The sequence below is a fragment of the Arvicola amphibius genome, chromosome 1 (assembly GCF_903992535.2).
Source record: "Arvicola amphibius chromosome 1, mArvAmp1.2, whole genome shotgun sequence".
Taxonomy (NCBI): Eukaryota; Metazoa; Chordata; class Mammalia; order Rodentia; family Cricetidae; genus Arvicola; species Arvicola amphibius.
This window is the reverse complement of record NC_052047.1, coordinates 179,697,160-179,713,011: the sequence shown is the minus strand read 5'-3', so window position 1 is coordinate 179,713,011 and position 15,852 is coordinate 179,697,160. Positions and strand designations below refer to the sequence as shown.

The 15,852-nt window shown below is 36.5% G+C and overlaps 1 protein-coding gene across 2 annotated transcripts in view; it reads right to left on the bottom strand.

Annotated features, from left to right (window-relative positions):
• The window catches only part of LOC119808461 (cytochrome P450 2C26-like), a 37,019-nt gene extending 21,397 nt beyond the window's left edge, over window positions 1-15,622 (bottom strand). The window contains exons 1-5 of one of the 2 annotated variants that reach the window (XM_038321009.1): window positions 15,338-15,622; window positions 12,830-12,992; window positions 12,513-12,662; window positions 8,734-8,894; window positions 7,455-7,631 (exon numbers count right to left, since the gene is read on the bottom strand). In XM_038321009.1, the coding sequence (XP_038176937.1) occupies window positions 7,455-7,631; window positions 8,734-8,894; window positions 12,513-12,662; window positions 12,830-12,992; window positions 15,338-15,505 (819 nt within the window). In that variant the 5' untranslated portion in view covers window positions 15,506-15,622. The remainder of the gene's footprint in view (window positions 1-7,454; window positions 7,632-8,733; window positions 8,895-12,512; window positions 12,663-12,829; window positions 12,993-15,337) is intronic. The other variant, XM_038321001.1, reaches the window with a different exon arrangement.
• Window positions 15,623-15,852: the final 230 nt, after the last annotated feature.

The following is a 15,852-nucleotide window of genomic DNA, read 5'->3' as shown; positions in this document are numbered from 1 at the left end:
GTGCACGTTGACACACTAGTAAATTTCTTAACTGTGTTAAAAATATTTATCCTAATACCCACATAGTAGTGATGTGGGATATTCTTCTGTATATGTGTTGGTTTTATTGGGTAATGAATAAAGCTACTCTGGCCCATGGCAGGGCAAGTATAGCCAGGGTTGAAGAGCTACAGACACACACATACACACACACACACACACACACACACACACACACACACGGAGAGAGGGAGAGGGAAAGGGAGAGGGAGAGGGAGAGAGAGAGAGAGAGACAGAGAGAGAGAGGGTAGAGTCAGGGAGACACCATGTAGCTGCAGAAGGAGAGGATGCCACAAACTTACTGGCAGATTACAGTCTCATAATGATACACAGATTAATACAAATGGGTTAATTTAAGATGTAAAAGTTAGCTAATAAGAATCTTGAGATAGCCGGGCAGTGGTGGTACATGCCTTTAATCTCAGCACTCAGAAATAAGAGGCAGGTGGATCTCTGTGTGCTTGAGGCCAGCCTGGTCTGCAAGAGTGAGTTCCAGGACATGCTCTAAAACTACAGAGAAACCCTGTCTCAAAAGGAAAATAAAAAGAAAAGAAAAGAAAAGAAACAGAAAAAAGAATCCTGAGTTAATGGGCCAAACTGTGATACAATTACTGTAATTAATATAGTTACAGTGTGGTTATTAGGGTGTATGCAGCCAGAAAACAAATATACAGTCCCTGTTTACCAAATGGCACCCACTCTCTGGGGCATGGATACATATAAGTTCTAAAAAACTTAAAGAAAAATAGGGCTTCTAGACCTACAAAAATGGGAGCCAAGCACAGCTTCTGGGTAGTCATTTTTTTTTTCAGATTTTTTTCTGCTTGCTGGTGATGAGCAGAGGCATGGCTAGGCTGTTGCAATAGAAGGCTTCCTGAGAAACATTAGCAGCAAAAACTGCAGGGCTCTTTTAAGAGCCAGCATCCTGGTTCATACTGGCAGCACAAGTAGCTCTGTTTTTGATGAAAGGTCTTGTTATGGAGCATTTAAATGGGGTTTGTAAGCAGAGTGCTTCAAATTGCTTAATGGTAACATCGACCCACTGTTTCCATAGAGCTGGGGTGGTAAACATGACTGGCAGAGCCTGTGAACATGATTCCACCATGTTGGACTTGGCAGAGCAAATAGGCAGGGGCATGAAATTGGTCCTAGCCATGCCTGAATATCATTTTAAAAGTACTTCTGGTTAGAAAATGATCACGGATACACACTAAAGATAGATACAGACAGAAATAAAACTCTGAATGGATCATGGTGCATTTTAAAAACGTATGTAGGTTTGAAAGAGAGAAGGAAAAGAGTGTAGAGAATTATAAAAAGAAATAGTTTCAAAAATAAAACAAGATCTATAGAGAGACAGTAAAAGTAATATAAAAGAATATAGACAGTTGTAGATTAAAGAAGTAAAGAAAAATAAAATAATCCACATAACGATGGAATATACATAGGCAATCTAGATAATATATATTATTGTGTTTTCCTTGGAATTTTTGACTGAAGAGAAACATTTGATTCTGGAGGCTTCTAAATTAAACCAACATAAAGTATCTTGAATTGAAAATTTGGGTCTAAGATTATGTTGCTTTAGAAAGAGGTTTTGCTTTTGTTTACACACAAGATGGGAGCCTGTGGATTCATTTCAGGCTAATGGGTTTTGATGGGACAAGATTCCCTGAAAGGTCTCTGTGAACCCTAAATATACATTTCCAAATGAATAGTAGGAAGCAGTTTGGAGAAAACTATGCCCAAATTTCCAAAATGATTGTTTATAAGTGTTTGTTTTCATTTAAAGGGGGATATAATATAAAGATGAACACTTTGCATTGGTATGGATCTTGGTCTATTGATACAAATTTAATTTTGATTTTGTTACACTTTGTACATGTATTTCTGCTCTTGTTTAAGATAATGTATTTGTGCAGCTAATTGAAAAATATATTGTATAATTAAGAAATAAAAGTTAATAGATTGTCACCTATAATAATCAAACTTCAGTCTTATTAGTTAGTTTTCTAGATATATAGAAATATATTTCATTTAGCTAGATAATCTTCAACACTTTAAAGACCTACAGAATATGGAATTTAAAATGTTTGAAGTACTTAAACTTTTCTTGATAATGATATGTGTCTGTTTGGGGCAGCAACAATCTACTTAAAGAGGTTGATGCCCTTCAGTGTGACAAGGCTAGCACTTTGGGTAAAAAACTGCTCTTGCCTGATCTTCGTGATAGCTATATAATCTGTACATTCAGGACCCAGAGAAAAATGATTGCCGATCTTGCTAAAAGAAGATAAGACAGTACTTCAGTGTTCCTGCTTCACCAAAGAAAATCCCAGACATTCTGATGGACACAAAAGAAAGTGACTGACGAAAAGACTAAACAGTCTTTCAAATTTCCTCTTTCATGGAAGAGTCCTTGGATACTATGGATCTATAAGCTGATGGTGGATGCCTCAACATTACAGAAGAACTCTGGGTGATTGTCCAGGCAGCAAGATGTCTCTGTCCTTTATAGAAGTTTGGAAGTTACTTACAATGCAATTCCTGCTTACTTAGGCAAAATTATATCCTTCTGGGGTCTTTGAAAAGTTGAAGACAGATAGTTACAGTTATGGTTATAATACAGGATAAATTAGCTATAAAACTTTTTAGACTCACAAAGATAGGTTAGATAATGGAGTATTTCTGTTAATTTGCCAAATGTAAATGGACTAAATATTGTAACTATAATTCTTGCTTGATAAATGTTTTGTACATTTTTTTTTACTATGTTAAAATTAAAACTTTCCTTGTTATTTAGACAGAAAAGGGGAGATGATGTGGGGTGTCTTCCTGTATATGTGTTTCTTTTATTGGTTAATGAATAAAGCTGCTTTAGCTTGTTGCAAGGCAGAATATAACAAGGCTGGAAAAGAAATAGAGAGAGAATAGTCAGAGTAAGGGAGACATCATGTAGTTGCTGAATAAGGATACCAGAAACATAGCAGTAGGCAACAGACTTGTGGTAATACACAGATTAATAGAAACAGGTTAATTTAAGATATTAGAGTTTATTAATAAAAATCTGGAGCTAATAGGCCAAATTATTTTCTAATTAATATAGTTTCTGTGTGATCATTTGTATCTGCGCAGCTAGGAAACAAATGAATAGTCTCCATTACACAGTAGTATAGAATTCACATCTCACAAGTAATGTATTTCTATACAGCAGCAGAAGAAATTATCACCTATTAGCTTGTGGAGAACAACTGTCTATGGGATGTTCAGCCCCAGTTATAACATTCATGATACACCCATTATACTTGAGGCTCAGTGTGTATCTTAGAATATGAGGGAGAATGATAGCAATAATCAGATGATAAGGAACTTTTCTGAAAGATGGCTTTTCTTGATATGACAGGGAAGCTACATTCATGAAATCTCTAAAATATGGCTGTTGAATATAACCTAAATAGTTATAACATCAAGTGAATTATGATGTTGCTCAGAAGAGTTACTTGGGACAATGAGCCTAGATAATGAGTTGCAATCAAAAACTGTAGAGAAAGAAAGATGCAGTCTTTCTCAAAGTTGAACACCAGAAAAGGTTATCCAATGTTAAGTGGTCAGTCCTAAAATATACAGATTGTCAATACTGAATGTTCTCACATTGTTGAATTTATGTACTTATCCTTATGCACTTACACATGTAGCAATAATCATTAAAGAATATTGGACCATCAATATCAAGGGAAGCTTGGTTCATGGTAGGTGTAGGTAGAAGGAAAGGGCAGGAAGAAGTGGTGTAATTATATTATACTTAAATAACATACTAAAAATAACACTGACATTCTTTAGATAGTTCAGTTAAAAATAAAGAAGAAAAAGGAATAGAGGAGTTAGATAACTCTCTAAAGGCCTATGATAAATTTAGAAAGATATATAAAGATAAAACAGGATAATCACTTGAGCAATGGGAAGAGACCCAACCTTCAGAAAGTATATATAGAAAAAGACTAACACAGCATAGATTACATTCTTTAGAATATCTTGGTAGAAAATTTCCAAAAACTAGAGAAGGATATTAACATCTATGTATAATAGGTGAACAGATATGGAAATACAGAGACAAGAACAGGATCTGGCATGAAAATATACTCAAAATATTACCCTTTAGGAGGAGTGGATGGTTGTGGGTTAGTGGGTAGTGGGGGAACAGAAGGATGGAAGGGCGGGGGAACTGTGGTTGGTATATAAAATTAATAAAAAATAAATAGAAAAAGATAAAATTACCAAAGCTAACAAATTACATCAGTGCAATTTTAAGTAAAAAATTAAACTTAATATGACTCTGTACAACAGAAATTAGTAAACAAAAATGAAATCAAATAAATAATCACATTTAAATTGTCAGAAAAGGTTTAATATTGCATAATTACAGGCATGAAAGATTGACACACTTAGAACCATTTCTGGATCTAAGAAGCAGAAAATAAGTGGAAAACCAATTCCCACACAAGCCCTGAAATTTAAAATAGCTTTAAAATGGAGGTATTATGTAGAAAGAGGAGAGTGGGTCGTGTCCAGCTGCCCAGCTAGCTTAATCCCTGAAATAACCACACAGAAATTGTATTAATTAAAACACTGCTTTGCCCATAATTCTATCCTCTTACTGGCTAACTCTCACATCTTGATCAAACCATTTCTAATAATCTGTATGTTACCATGAGGTCATGGCTTACCAGGAAAGATTCAGCATGTCTGGCCTGGCAGCTGCATGGTGGCTTGACTCTGTCTGCTGCTTTCTTCCTCCCAGAATACAGTTCTGTCTTCTCTGCCTATCTAAGTTCTGCCCTATGAGGCCAAGCAGTTTCTTTATTGATTAACCAATGAAAGCAATACAAATACAGAAGGACCTCCTACAACATTATTATTTCTCAAAGTAATCTAATGAGTCACTTCTATCTGTACTAAAAATAAATTGGAAAACAAGTTCACAGATTCAAATGAAACTATAGAGAAAGATCTGAACCCTCAAAATGAAAACCTATAGCAATGAATGCAGTGTGGTGTTGGCACACACATCACAATGCAAAATACTTTGATATCCAGATATACAGAATAATATGTAGGCAAGGAAAAAGGCAAAAATCCCTTACACATGAAAGAAAACTCAAAGAATAAAGATTCTGAAAGCTATGAATCTTAAACTGTTAGTTGAAAATTTTATGTGTTCTTCATAAAGGTAAATATGAAAAGAGTTTGAAACAGAAACTCCATGCTGGGGATATGCACAAAGAAAATGAAAACCTGCCATCAAGAAACAGATGTCCACATGTTTTTAAATGAAGTTCAGAAGAGTCAGAGGTAGAAATAATGCAAAGACACAGAATTGTTAATGAGTGTATTGTTATCATTTTTGTAAATGAAGGTTGCAGTGACAGGTGACCACAGTACAGAAACAAGCTGAACTTGAGGAAGCATCCAAGATTTTATGCACTTGCAGGGAGAGAAAAGTAAACCCCTTCTACTGAGAACTGGTTTAGGTGTCAGTATACTCTGTCAGAGAGATATAAGAAAGTCCATAAGGAGAAAAATTACACTCACAGTTGATGGAGGATTCCCATTGGCTAATAAAGAAACTGCCTGGCCCATTTGATTGGCCAGCTCTTAGGTGGGCGGAGTAGACAGAACAGGAAGAAGGAAGTGAGGTAGATGACTCAGTCAGATGCCACGCCTCTCCTAAGTTAGTCAGACTGCCGTGCCTCTTCTCCAGGAGAGAGATGTGATGGAGCAAGCCACCAGGTCAGACATGCTGAATTTTCCCCGGTAAGACACCACTCATGGTGTTACAAAGATTATTAGTTATGGGTTAGTCAAGATGTGAGAAAGAGGCTGAAAATAATGGGCCAGGCAGTGTTTAAAAGAATACAGTTTCAGTGTAAAGCTAGCCGGTGGCTGGGAGCCGGGCGGCGGGAAGCCGGCCCACAGCTCCACACTACACACAGTTACCAAATGCCATGGTTTTTGGAGAGAAATTGTTAATGGCTTGGTGTGTTTGATAGAGTTATGCAACATTTTGAAACTAGAAGATCGTCAGTGTTTCAAATTGGTGACTGGCAACATATGTTAATAGTACCTCTGTTTTAAATGATTGACATTTTAAATGCAGTCTTTGTGTGAATTTCCACTGGCCTCTCTACAAATATTGACAACATATCTTAAATTCATATGGAAATTTAAAGGATTCAGAATGGTAAAGCAGCCTGTCAGAAACATGTAGCAAAGTTCAGGGACTCCCAATTCTGGATTTTAAATACTGATATAATATTTCAATAACAAAGACCTCAGACACTGAACTGATGGAGGACTCCCATTGGCTAATAAAGAAACTGCCTGGCCCATTTGATTGGCCAGCCCTTAGGTGGGCGGAGTAGACAGAACAGGATGAGGTAGATGGCTCAGTCAGATGCTACGCCTCTCCTAAGTTAGACAGACTGCCATGCCTCTCCACAGAAAGAGAGATGCGATGAAGCCAGCCGCCAGGTCAGACATGCTGAATCTTTCCTGGTAAGACAACACTCGTGGTGTTACACAGATTATTAGATATGGGTTAGTTAAGATATGAGTAAGAGGCTGAAAATAATGGGCCAGGCAGTATTTAAAAGAATACAATTTGTGTGTTATTTCGGGGCATAAGCTAACCATGTGGGATCCGGGCAGGACGAAAAGCAGGCCCACAGCTCCCCACTACACTGAACTACTAATAAAATATACAAACCAAGAAAATGGAAGCACAACTGACTCCCATCACACCAGAATATTTACCAGTAGTTTTTTTCTTAGCAAGAGTGCAAATAAATTGTGGAGAAACTCTTTCTGAAATTACACAATGCCAACAGTTAATCCTGACAGCAAACCCAATCTCTAACCGCACTGGAATTATTAATTCATTAACTCATGAGAAATTATACTCAAAGCTTTACTCTTTCATCTGCATACTCTTTCCCATGGTGCACATCATTCATTCTTTAGAAGTCATATGTAGAGTCCATCAGTGCAAATATGTACAGATCTCTTTTAATCTGTATGATATGCAAGTGATCAAAACACAGTCATTGATGATATTCATGCTCAAGTTAAGACAGAAAAGTTTGTGATTTATGACTATATTGAAATTTGTTTCCTTTTGTTTGCCTTTTGTGCTGTCTTTCTACTATGCTACACTTTTTTGAGTTTTTTGGTTTTAATTAAAAGAACAGGGTCAATGTGCTCTTATTAACAACTTTAACCATTTTTTTCAGGCTTTTACACACATAAACAATACTAAATTGTTTTTCAAATGATACTGACATGGTTTTAAACATCACTTCAATGAAGTATAAAATACTTTAGCTATTTAATAATTGAATAAATGAATATTAACACTTTACCTGCCTTCCTTTAATTAGGAAATAATCAATAAAGTCCCGAGGGTTGGTAGCATCCAAGGATTCCTCGTGTTCTTTTATTTTTGCTGAAAGGTAACTCTGAATAGAAGTCAAGTTTTTATAATATGTATTATGATTTCCAGGACAATAATCAATCAGAACAGGGAACATATTGCAAATCTGCAAGGAAATGCAAGAATTTACTAAAAATAGACACTGTATTGACCTAAGTAAGATATATTAGTAATGTGTCAAATGAATGATTTCAATTGCTAGATAGAGAAATGATTCATATTCATCATAAGAAGGTACATTATTTACATTCTTTATTCTAATAGAGATTTTTGAGGAAGAAATTTCTCCCATAATTGTTAATGATCTTAGTAAAGTTTCCATATTCACTTATCTTTTATCATAAATTTTGTTCATGTAAACTCATTGAAGGCTCAAATAAATTCTGTCCTACAGATTGAAATACATGTGATTTAAATACTCACACACTTTCAATGTGATAATAGTATTTTTAATTTTGGGGGTGAAATTTACAGAAAAATCTAGTGCCCCAGGTTCAATAGCTATCAACCATTTTCTGAAATGCAATAACTATTTAGTGTTGGGTTTGGCTCAGAGAAATGGGTGCGTGGTAAAAATCAATTGCACCACATAGGCCTTAGGGTTTTCTCATTGATCAAACAATCATTTTGTCTACAGAGAGCAAGAAATTTTTTTTTAGACTAGAAAAATTCTGTGAGGATATCTATGGTCCACATACCATTAAAACATACATCTTTCCATTTTTAACTGACACCCTGAAAACTAGAATCCCAACTGACCCATTAAATGATAGGAGTACTCAGTGTTTACTGACTGCTTTCTTTGCCATTAGTATTCTTCCTTTTTTGAGAGAATATTCTGTCTATACTGAAATAAGTTTCAGAATGTGCTTGATGAAAAATAGATACAGTATTTGATTAGTAAAACATTCTGTGAATGAATGATCACTCTTATAGAAACAGATGCAGTATTTTAACAATTCTAGTAATTGACGGGAAGATTCATTGATAAGAAACTATCAGACTTGAGTCAGTTGGCATCTGCCTCTAAGTATTTTTTTTACACTTTGTACACTTATGGGTTTAGTCCTCCCTCCCAAGAATTACTTCCTTAATACATTAGCCCTTGTCAGCTGGTCACCTCCCTCCTTCCTGATCCATATTGAATTTGAGCTTTAGAAAAGAAAGACCATAAGTATGTTCTCAGAAGGAAAGGATATTGGCTTTACCTGCACCCAGCGAGAGCTCAGAATCTTAAAGTTTGCATTCAGTTTTTCTATCAAGCTAACCAAAACTTGATCTTTATATTCAAAACGATTTTGGAAAATAATCGAGCAAATGACATTGCAGGGAGCACAGGCCAAGATGAAGGAGGGATCATAGGGTGAGCCTGAAGAGTTGGAAACAAATGCCAAATGTTACTAAAATACATGAAGAAGAAATTTTGCTTTTGTTAACTAGTTAAAGTAATTTAAACATTTTTAATGGAATTATAATTTTGAATATTCTTAACCACTATATATTTATCCGGTGAATAATACACAGCCATATTGACATTACACTTCAGTTAATCTTCAAACTCACTAGTTAAATAAGAAGAGATTACATCTATTTTACTGACTGGTTTAACCTGAAGCACGTGCTATTATCTGAAAAAAGATTTTTATTTACTTATTTAATTTTGACTTTGGTTTTCCCTTTAAATAAGACAATGGATGGTTGTGGAGTACATAGTACTCAGTAACAATTATTTATGCATTATTGTAACCCAAACCTGAAGTACAGGCTATTATATATAAATATAAAAGGCATTAAATTGTAAGTTATTCTATGGAGTAAAGGGGGAGCATACCATACACAACATACAGCATGTCTAAACATACTGAAATTCTATTATGAGATTAAAAGGTGAAAAACTACTCACTTCTGCTAGAGAGTAAATGCTCCTTTTTCTGGATTCCCCTAAGTAGTAGTATCACAGTTTATGTTTAATCACACATCAAAGCTTTACTCTCAGGACAAAGCAACCAAAGAACACATGCAAAATGCTTGTTGGTTTATAATTCCCCTGGATCATCTAATGTGCAATGAACACAGTTACAAGCCTACTTTGGGGTGGCCATATACCAACTGAAAAGTCACAGCTCCCTGACTGAATATTTTGTATTAAATAAGCAGGTCATTTTTACTTCTCGTGAGGTTGTCATACTGCCATTTGATCATCTGATTCCCTTAGACTGACAGGAATTACCAGTTGCCCATACTGATGACAATGAGCAGCTTCTGTAAAGCAAAGGACACTGTCACTAAGACAAAAAGGCAGCCTTCTGACTGGGAAAAGATCTTCACCAACCCCACAACAGACAAAGGTCTGATCTCTAAAATATATAAGGAACTCAAGAGACTAGACTTTAAAATGCTAATTAACCCATTTAAAAAATGGGGCCCTGAACTGAACAGAGAATTCTCAACAGAAGTTCAAATGGCCAAAAGACACTTAAGGTCATGCTCAACCTCCTTAGCTATCAGGGAAATGCAAATCAAAACAACTTTGAGATACCATCTTACACCTGTCAGATTGGCTAAAATCAAAAACACCAATGATAGCCTTTGATGGAGAGGATGTGGAGTAAGGGGTACACTCATCCATTGCTGGTGGGAATGCAAACTTGTGCAGCCACTTTGGAAAGCACTGTGGCAATTTCTCAGGAAATTCGGGATCAACTTACCCAGGACCCAGCAATTCCACTTTTGGGAATTTACCCAAGAGATGCCCAAACATACTACAAAAGCATTTGTTCAACTATGTTCATAGTAGTTATTTATAATTATTTGTAATAGCCAGAACCTGGAAACAACCTAGATGCCCTTCAGTGGAAGAATGGATGAAGAAACTATATATATATTAGAATACTACTCAGTGATAAAAAACAATGACATCTTGAATTTTGCATGCAAATGGATGGAAATAGAAAACACTATTCTAAGTGAGGTAACCTGGACCCAAAAAGATGAACATGGGATGTACTCACTCATAATCGGTTTCTAGCCATAATTAAAGGACATTGAGCCTATAATTCGTGATCCTTGAGAAGATAATAAGAAGGTGAACCCAAAGAAAAACATAGTAATGCTCCTGGATATTGGAAGTAGCCAAGATTGCCGGGCAAAAATTGGGAACTTCAGGTGGGATGGGACGAAGGCAAGGGGAGATGGGGAGAGAAAAGCATGAAGGTGATAATAGATAATTTTTCCCATAAAATGTCCTCTAAAAAAGGACATTATTATAGAGAAAAATCTTTGAGGTTCATTGTAAGTCTGTGCTAATGAGTTGTATGCTATTATTTGTAAAATAATAAAAAATGATTCTATTTATTGAATTGTTAAGAAAATGATCTAAAAAAAACAAAGTTCATGATCTGTCATTAGAAACTTGTCTCCTCGGTCTCATCGCAGAATCCAGTGGATTTTTAACAATGCTATTTTCTGGAAAGAAAATAATATTTATCATGGGAAAACTTCACATTCAATACATTTGAGCAAAACTTATAGTTTTGGATATTTTCATTGCAACTTTAGAGTAAGTATCAAGATAGTATATGACAGAAATGATTAAAATGTATGTATTACATAGATCATGTGATTGATTTCACAAGTAAAAAAATGAGTAATCAGGTTCTGTGTTGATTAGTTTTAGTCAAGTTGACACAAACCACAGTTAGCACAAAAGAAGAAAACTCAGAAGAGTAAATGTGCCATCAACCTAAACTGAGTTCTTATCTCTTCACACTCTTCCTTCATTTCTGATGTTGTGGAAGGACTCAACATACTATGGGTGATATGACTCACTTGGGTGGATTATATTTATGACAACAGGGAAAAAAATAAAAAGATAGGAGAAAATTATTATTTCCTTTTATTCCTTTCAGTGGTGAATTTGCTGTGACCAAGAGACCAATATTGTTTGTATTGAAGTTGGCCCTAATTTATGTAGACTCAAATAAGGGCAAATAATTTAACAAATTTGGACTACTGAGCATAAGCAATTCCTTGAACTTACCGATATTTTACCATACAATTAACATAATGCAGTACTCTAAGCAATACCAAGTGTTTAAACAAAGCATCGGTAGGTAAGACTTTGAGATTGTTATTGTATGTGTGCATGCCATTCATATATGAAATCTGATAGCCAGTCTTTTATCATAATTGTCAAGAATGCTAAAAAATTTACTTAGCAATGCACAGACATAATAAGATTCTTCATTCATAAGCAACATGCAAGTAGCATCCAGAGTGTTGGCACAGTAACAACCATCACTTTTCTAACACAAAAACTTAGAGGGGAAAATGACATGAAGACTAAAGACACACAGGGAAATGTTCGAGAGCCAGCAAAGACACCTTTTTAAGTAAAATTACTAAGTTTAGTTATTTCCAAATGTACATCTATTTTGAATATTTGTGTTGAAACATGTTTTATTAAGGCCATAAATCAAACCACTAAATCTTATGCGAGAAGATATAACAATATCATTTTGACACCATGCAAACAGCTGAGATGCACTAATCAAAAATAATTCGGGTACACTCAATGAGAAATAAAATTATTAAATGACACCACAGTTGCCAAAACTAGAAACACAACACAAGAAGGACCCTTAGACACTTTAGAGAAGCAGTCTAGACCATTGCTGCTCAAGAAAGAAAAGAAAAGGGAAGAAAAGAAAGGTGATGAAAAGAAAGCTAATTCAATCTTTTCTAGGGTTCTTATGTTGCCTTAGTAACTATTGCTGTTGGAAATGGTATCGTGGTGAGATGATATGCAAAGGAAAACAGTATTTTTGATGAGGGAATGTATGGCTCCATAATGCTATAGAAAATTAGCATGAGACCCATACCCAATACATCTCTTTAGAAAACAATGCTTTGATAAGATGGGAAAAGTTGACTAATGCAGACATACATAGAACAAGACGTAAACGTCAGATTTTAAACCTGTACTTACCGTTGGTTTTCTTCAGTTCCTCCACAAGGAACTGTGCTTCCTCTTGAATACGGTTCTCAATACTCCTTTGCCCCACGCCCAGTTTCTTCAGGGTTATGAGTGAGAAGTGCCTTGTTTGTTTCCATGAATCTCCATTGGTAAAAGAAATGCCTAAAGAAATTTGAATAGAAGATTAGGGAGTATGTCTAAGAGACAGATAAAGGAACAGACTGGTCGCAGACAGAGTCCCAAACTTATTCCTGAAGAGCAAACATGACCTCTGCTTCCACCCTCCACCTCAATACTACCCAGTATACACAGAAGCAATGCATACTTACCAAAGCCTTTTAAAACCATCTGAAGTATTGGGACTCTTCCTCTCCCACTAAACTCCTCCCCATGACCTATGAGAGCTTCTTTTATTGCCTCATAACCATGCAACACCACAGTGGGTCTCATGCCAAAATACAGAGTGAACACAGGGCCATAGATTTTAGAGAACTGGAATGATAATAGAAAACACAAATATTCTAAAAATGTCACTATAGTTGACCTCTTCATTCTGGCAATAGAACTGTGTTAAAATATTTTTATGGGTCCTGATGAGGAGCAGAAGGAGAGAGAACATGAGAAAGAAAGTCAGGACCGTGAGGGGACCTCCAGCTGGCGACAGATGGGGAAGGTGACTGAGCCCCACATTGGAGCACTGGACTGAGCTCCCAAGGTCCTGATGAGGAGCAGAAGGAGCGAGAACATGAGGGAGAAAGTCAGGAACGAGAGGGGTGCGTTCACTCATGGAGACGGTGGGACAGAACTAATGGGAGATCACCAACTCCAGTTGGAATGGGACTGATGGATCATGCGACCAAACCCGTCTCTCTGAATGTGGCCAACAGCGGGGGCTGGCTGAGAAGCAAAGGACAATGTCTCTGGGCTCTGATTCTTCTGCATGGACGGGCTCTGTGGGAGCCTTCTCAGCTTGGTCGATCACCTTCCTGGACCTGGGGGGAGTTGGGAGGACCTTGGTCTTAGCATAGAGTGGGGAACCCTGATGGCTCCTTGGCCTTGAGAGGGAGGGAGGGGAGGTATGGGTGGAGGGGAGGGGAGGGAAGGGGGAGAAGAAGGGGAGGGAAGAGGGAGGAGGAGGGGAGGGAGGGGGGAGGAGGAGGGAAGGAGATGGAAATTTTTAAATATAAAAAAAATAAACCATGAGAAAAAAAATATTTTTATGCAGAAAAACTAAGTTTGAAGTTTGCATATATCTTTCAATATAATGATTGCTACATATAGATGACCTTCTGGGTGCCAGGCAATATCCCAGGCCGTTTATAGTCTAAAGAGAAGGAATCACCTTACTATGATATTCAACAGATCACTTTCTCATATTTCACAAAGCACCTGAAGTCAAAATTTCACACACATCTCCTGGGTTCTAATGCAAAGGAGTAAAGCCTTCAAATCCACACTATGCTTGTCCATTTTTTGGATAATGCAGATCATTCTCACGCTAACTGCATACAGATATAGACATCAATAGTCACATGACTTTTGTGGACCCAGCTGTGAAATACTTCCTGTTGAAAATTACAAAACCTGTGATGAAGGGAAAACATCTAAACTCTTGGGTCACCACAAGTGTTTAAATTCAGTCCTCATCTATTGTTACAATAGTACAGAGTAAGCATCACAGAAGCTGCACCACAAGATACAGCACCTGTAGAAAAAATATTCTCATCATGCACTATTTTTGGTCCCAGGCATAGGCTTTGTATGGAATGAAAGGAGATCGGGAAACCACAGTATAAGCTAAGCCACACTGTTTATGGTTTCCTGTCTTGTGTGATGCTATGCCCATTGCTTTTCTTTAAATCAGGATCCAATTAATTCTACAGAGTAAGGCATGAATGAATAATCCAAGAACAATGTATCGCTACAATTATGACTCATTTAAATAATATTCATTGTGATGCTAATTCCAATTGGTTTTAATAGTAAACACCTAGAGTCAGATATTAGGGAGTGAAAGCTGAGAGATCATAGAAGCAGTGCAGCCAGCCACTAGAGGGACTTTTACCTCTACAGAATCCTCAGATTCAAAGGAGGTGACCCTGTCTTTATGAATCCTCAAACTGCATCTCCAGAATTAATCCTCAGACTGTATGCTCAGACTGTATCCTCAGAAGGTATGCTCAGAGCACATCTGAGCTCTTGTCTCCTCCCGCCTTGTGTCCTCTCTTTGCCCAACCATCTCACTTCCCTTCTCTAATTCTCTGGTACTTGATTTAAAGGTGTGAGCTGCTACCACATGGCTCTGTTTCCTTTGAGACTGGACCAGTATAGTGTAGCCTAGGGTGGCTTTAAACTCACAGAGGCCTGTCTGCCTTTGTCTTCCAAGTCCTGGAATTAAAGTTATGTGCTACCACTGCACATATCTTTAATTAGTTCTAATTTAATTAACACATACATGAAATTAGCCTGCACTTTGATCTTTTGGAAAGATTTATCAGTTAGATCACAAAATATCACTATAATCCCTCACTCTTCACCATTAGTCAAAATAATAGAAAATGTTTTTGAAAGGAGGATTTTAAAAAGTAGATAAAACTTTTAATTCTGTGATTATATTATAAAATGCAGTGTCCTAAATATTCTATAACCTGATATCTTGTTTATTACTACTTTCAACAGTAGTACTACAGGCAAGTCTCAGAAAACACAAAAACAACTTTACTGTTTTTCACTTTACATGCATTTAAAAATATTTCTCTAGTACTAGAGTTTCTTTGAAAACACCATCACTTATAGCTCTCTTTACAAAGTGCCAGACAAGCATAAAGTATACTTACATTGGTAAAAGCTTGGTGAACATTTTTTACATCTATCTGGTGGATATTGCCAATAATCGGCAGAGGAGTAGGTCCAGGAGGTAGCTGCCCTCTCTTAGAACTCCGTTTCCAGTGTGAGAAGAGAAGCAGACATGTCAGGATGAGCACCAAGACAATGACTAGATCCATGGTTCACCTTCCCACTGGCACAAGTGTGATCAGGTAGTACAGAGCTTTTATAATGCGGTCATAGAACTGACCTCTTGTACTTTGGAGCATCGTTGAGTAACCAACTAGTTACTGTTTGACCTCTTTTCCAAGTAGACTCTGTCCCTGTGATAACAAAAACTAAAAATGAACAGTTATTTAACCTTGTCTTTCTTAGGGTGCCCTTTAGTGATTTTGACCTAATTTTACAGATTTATGATGAAATATTGGTGATAACTATGAACAATGAATTTGATATTTTGAAAGTCTGTCTTTATTTGAAAATAGTTGATTTTAGAAAGTATTTTATACAGAAATTATAGAATAAT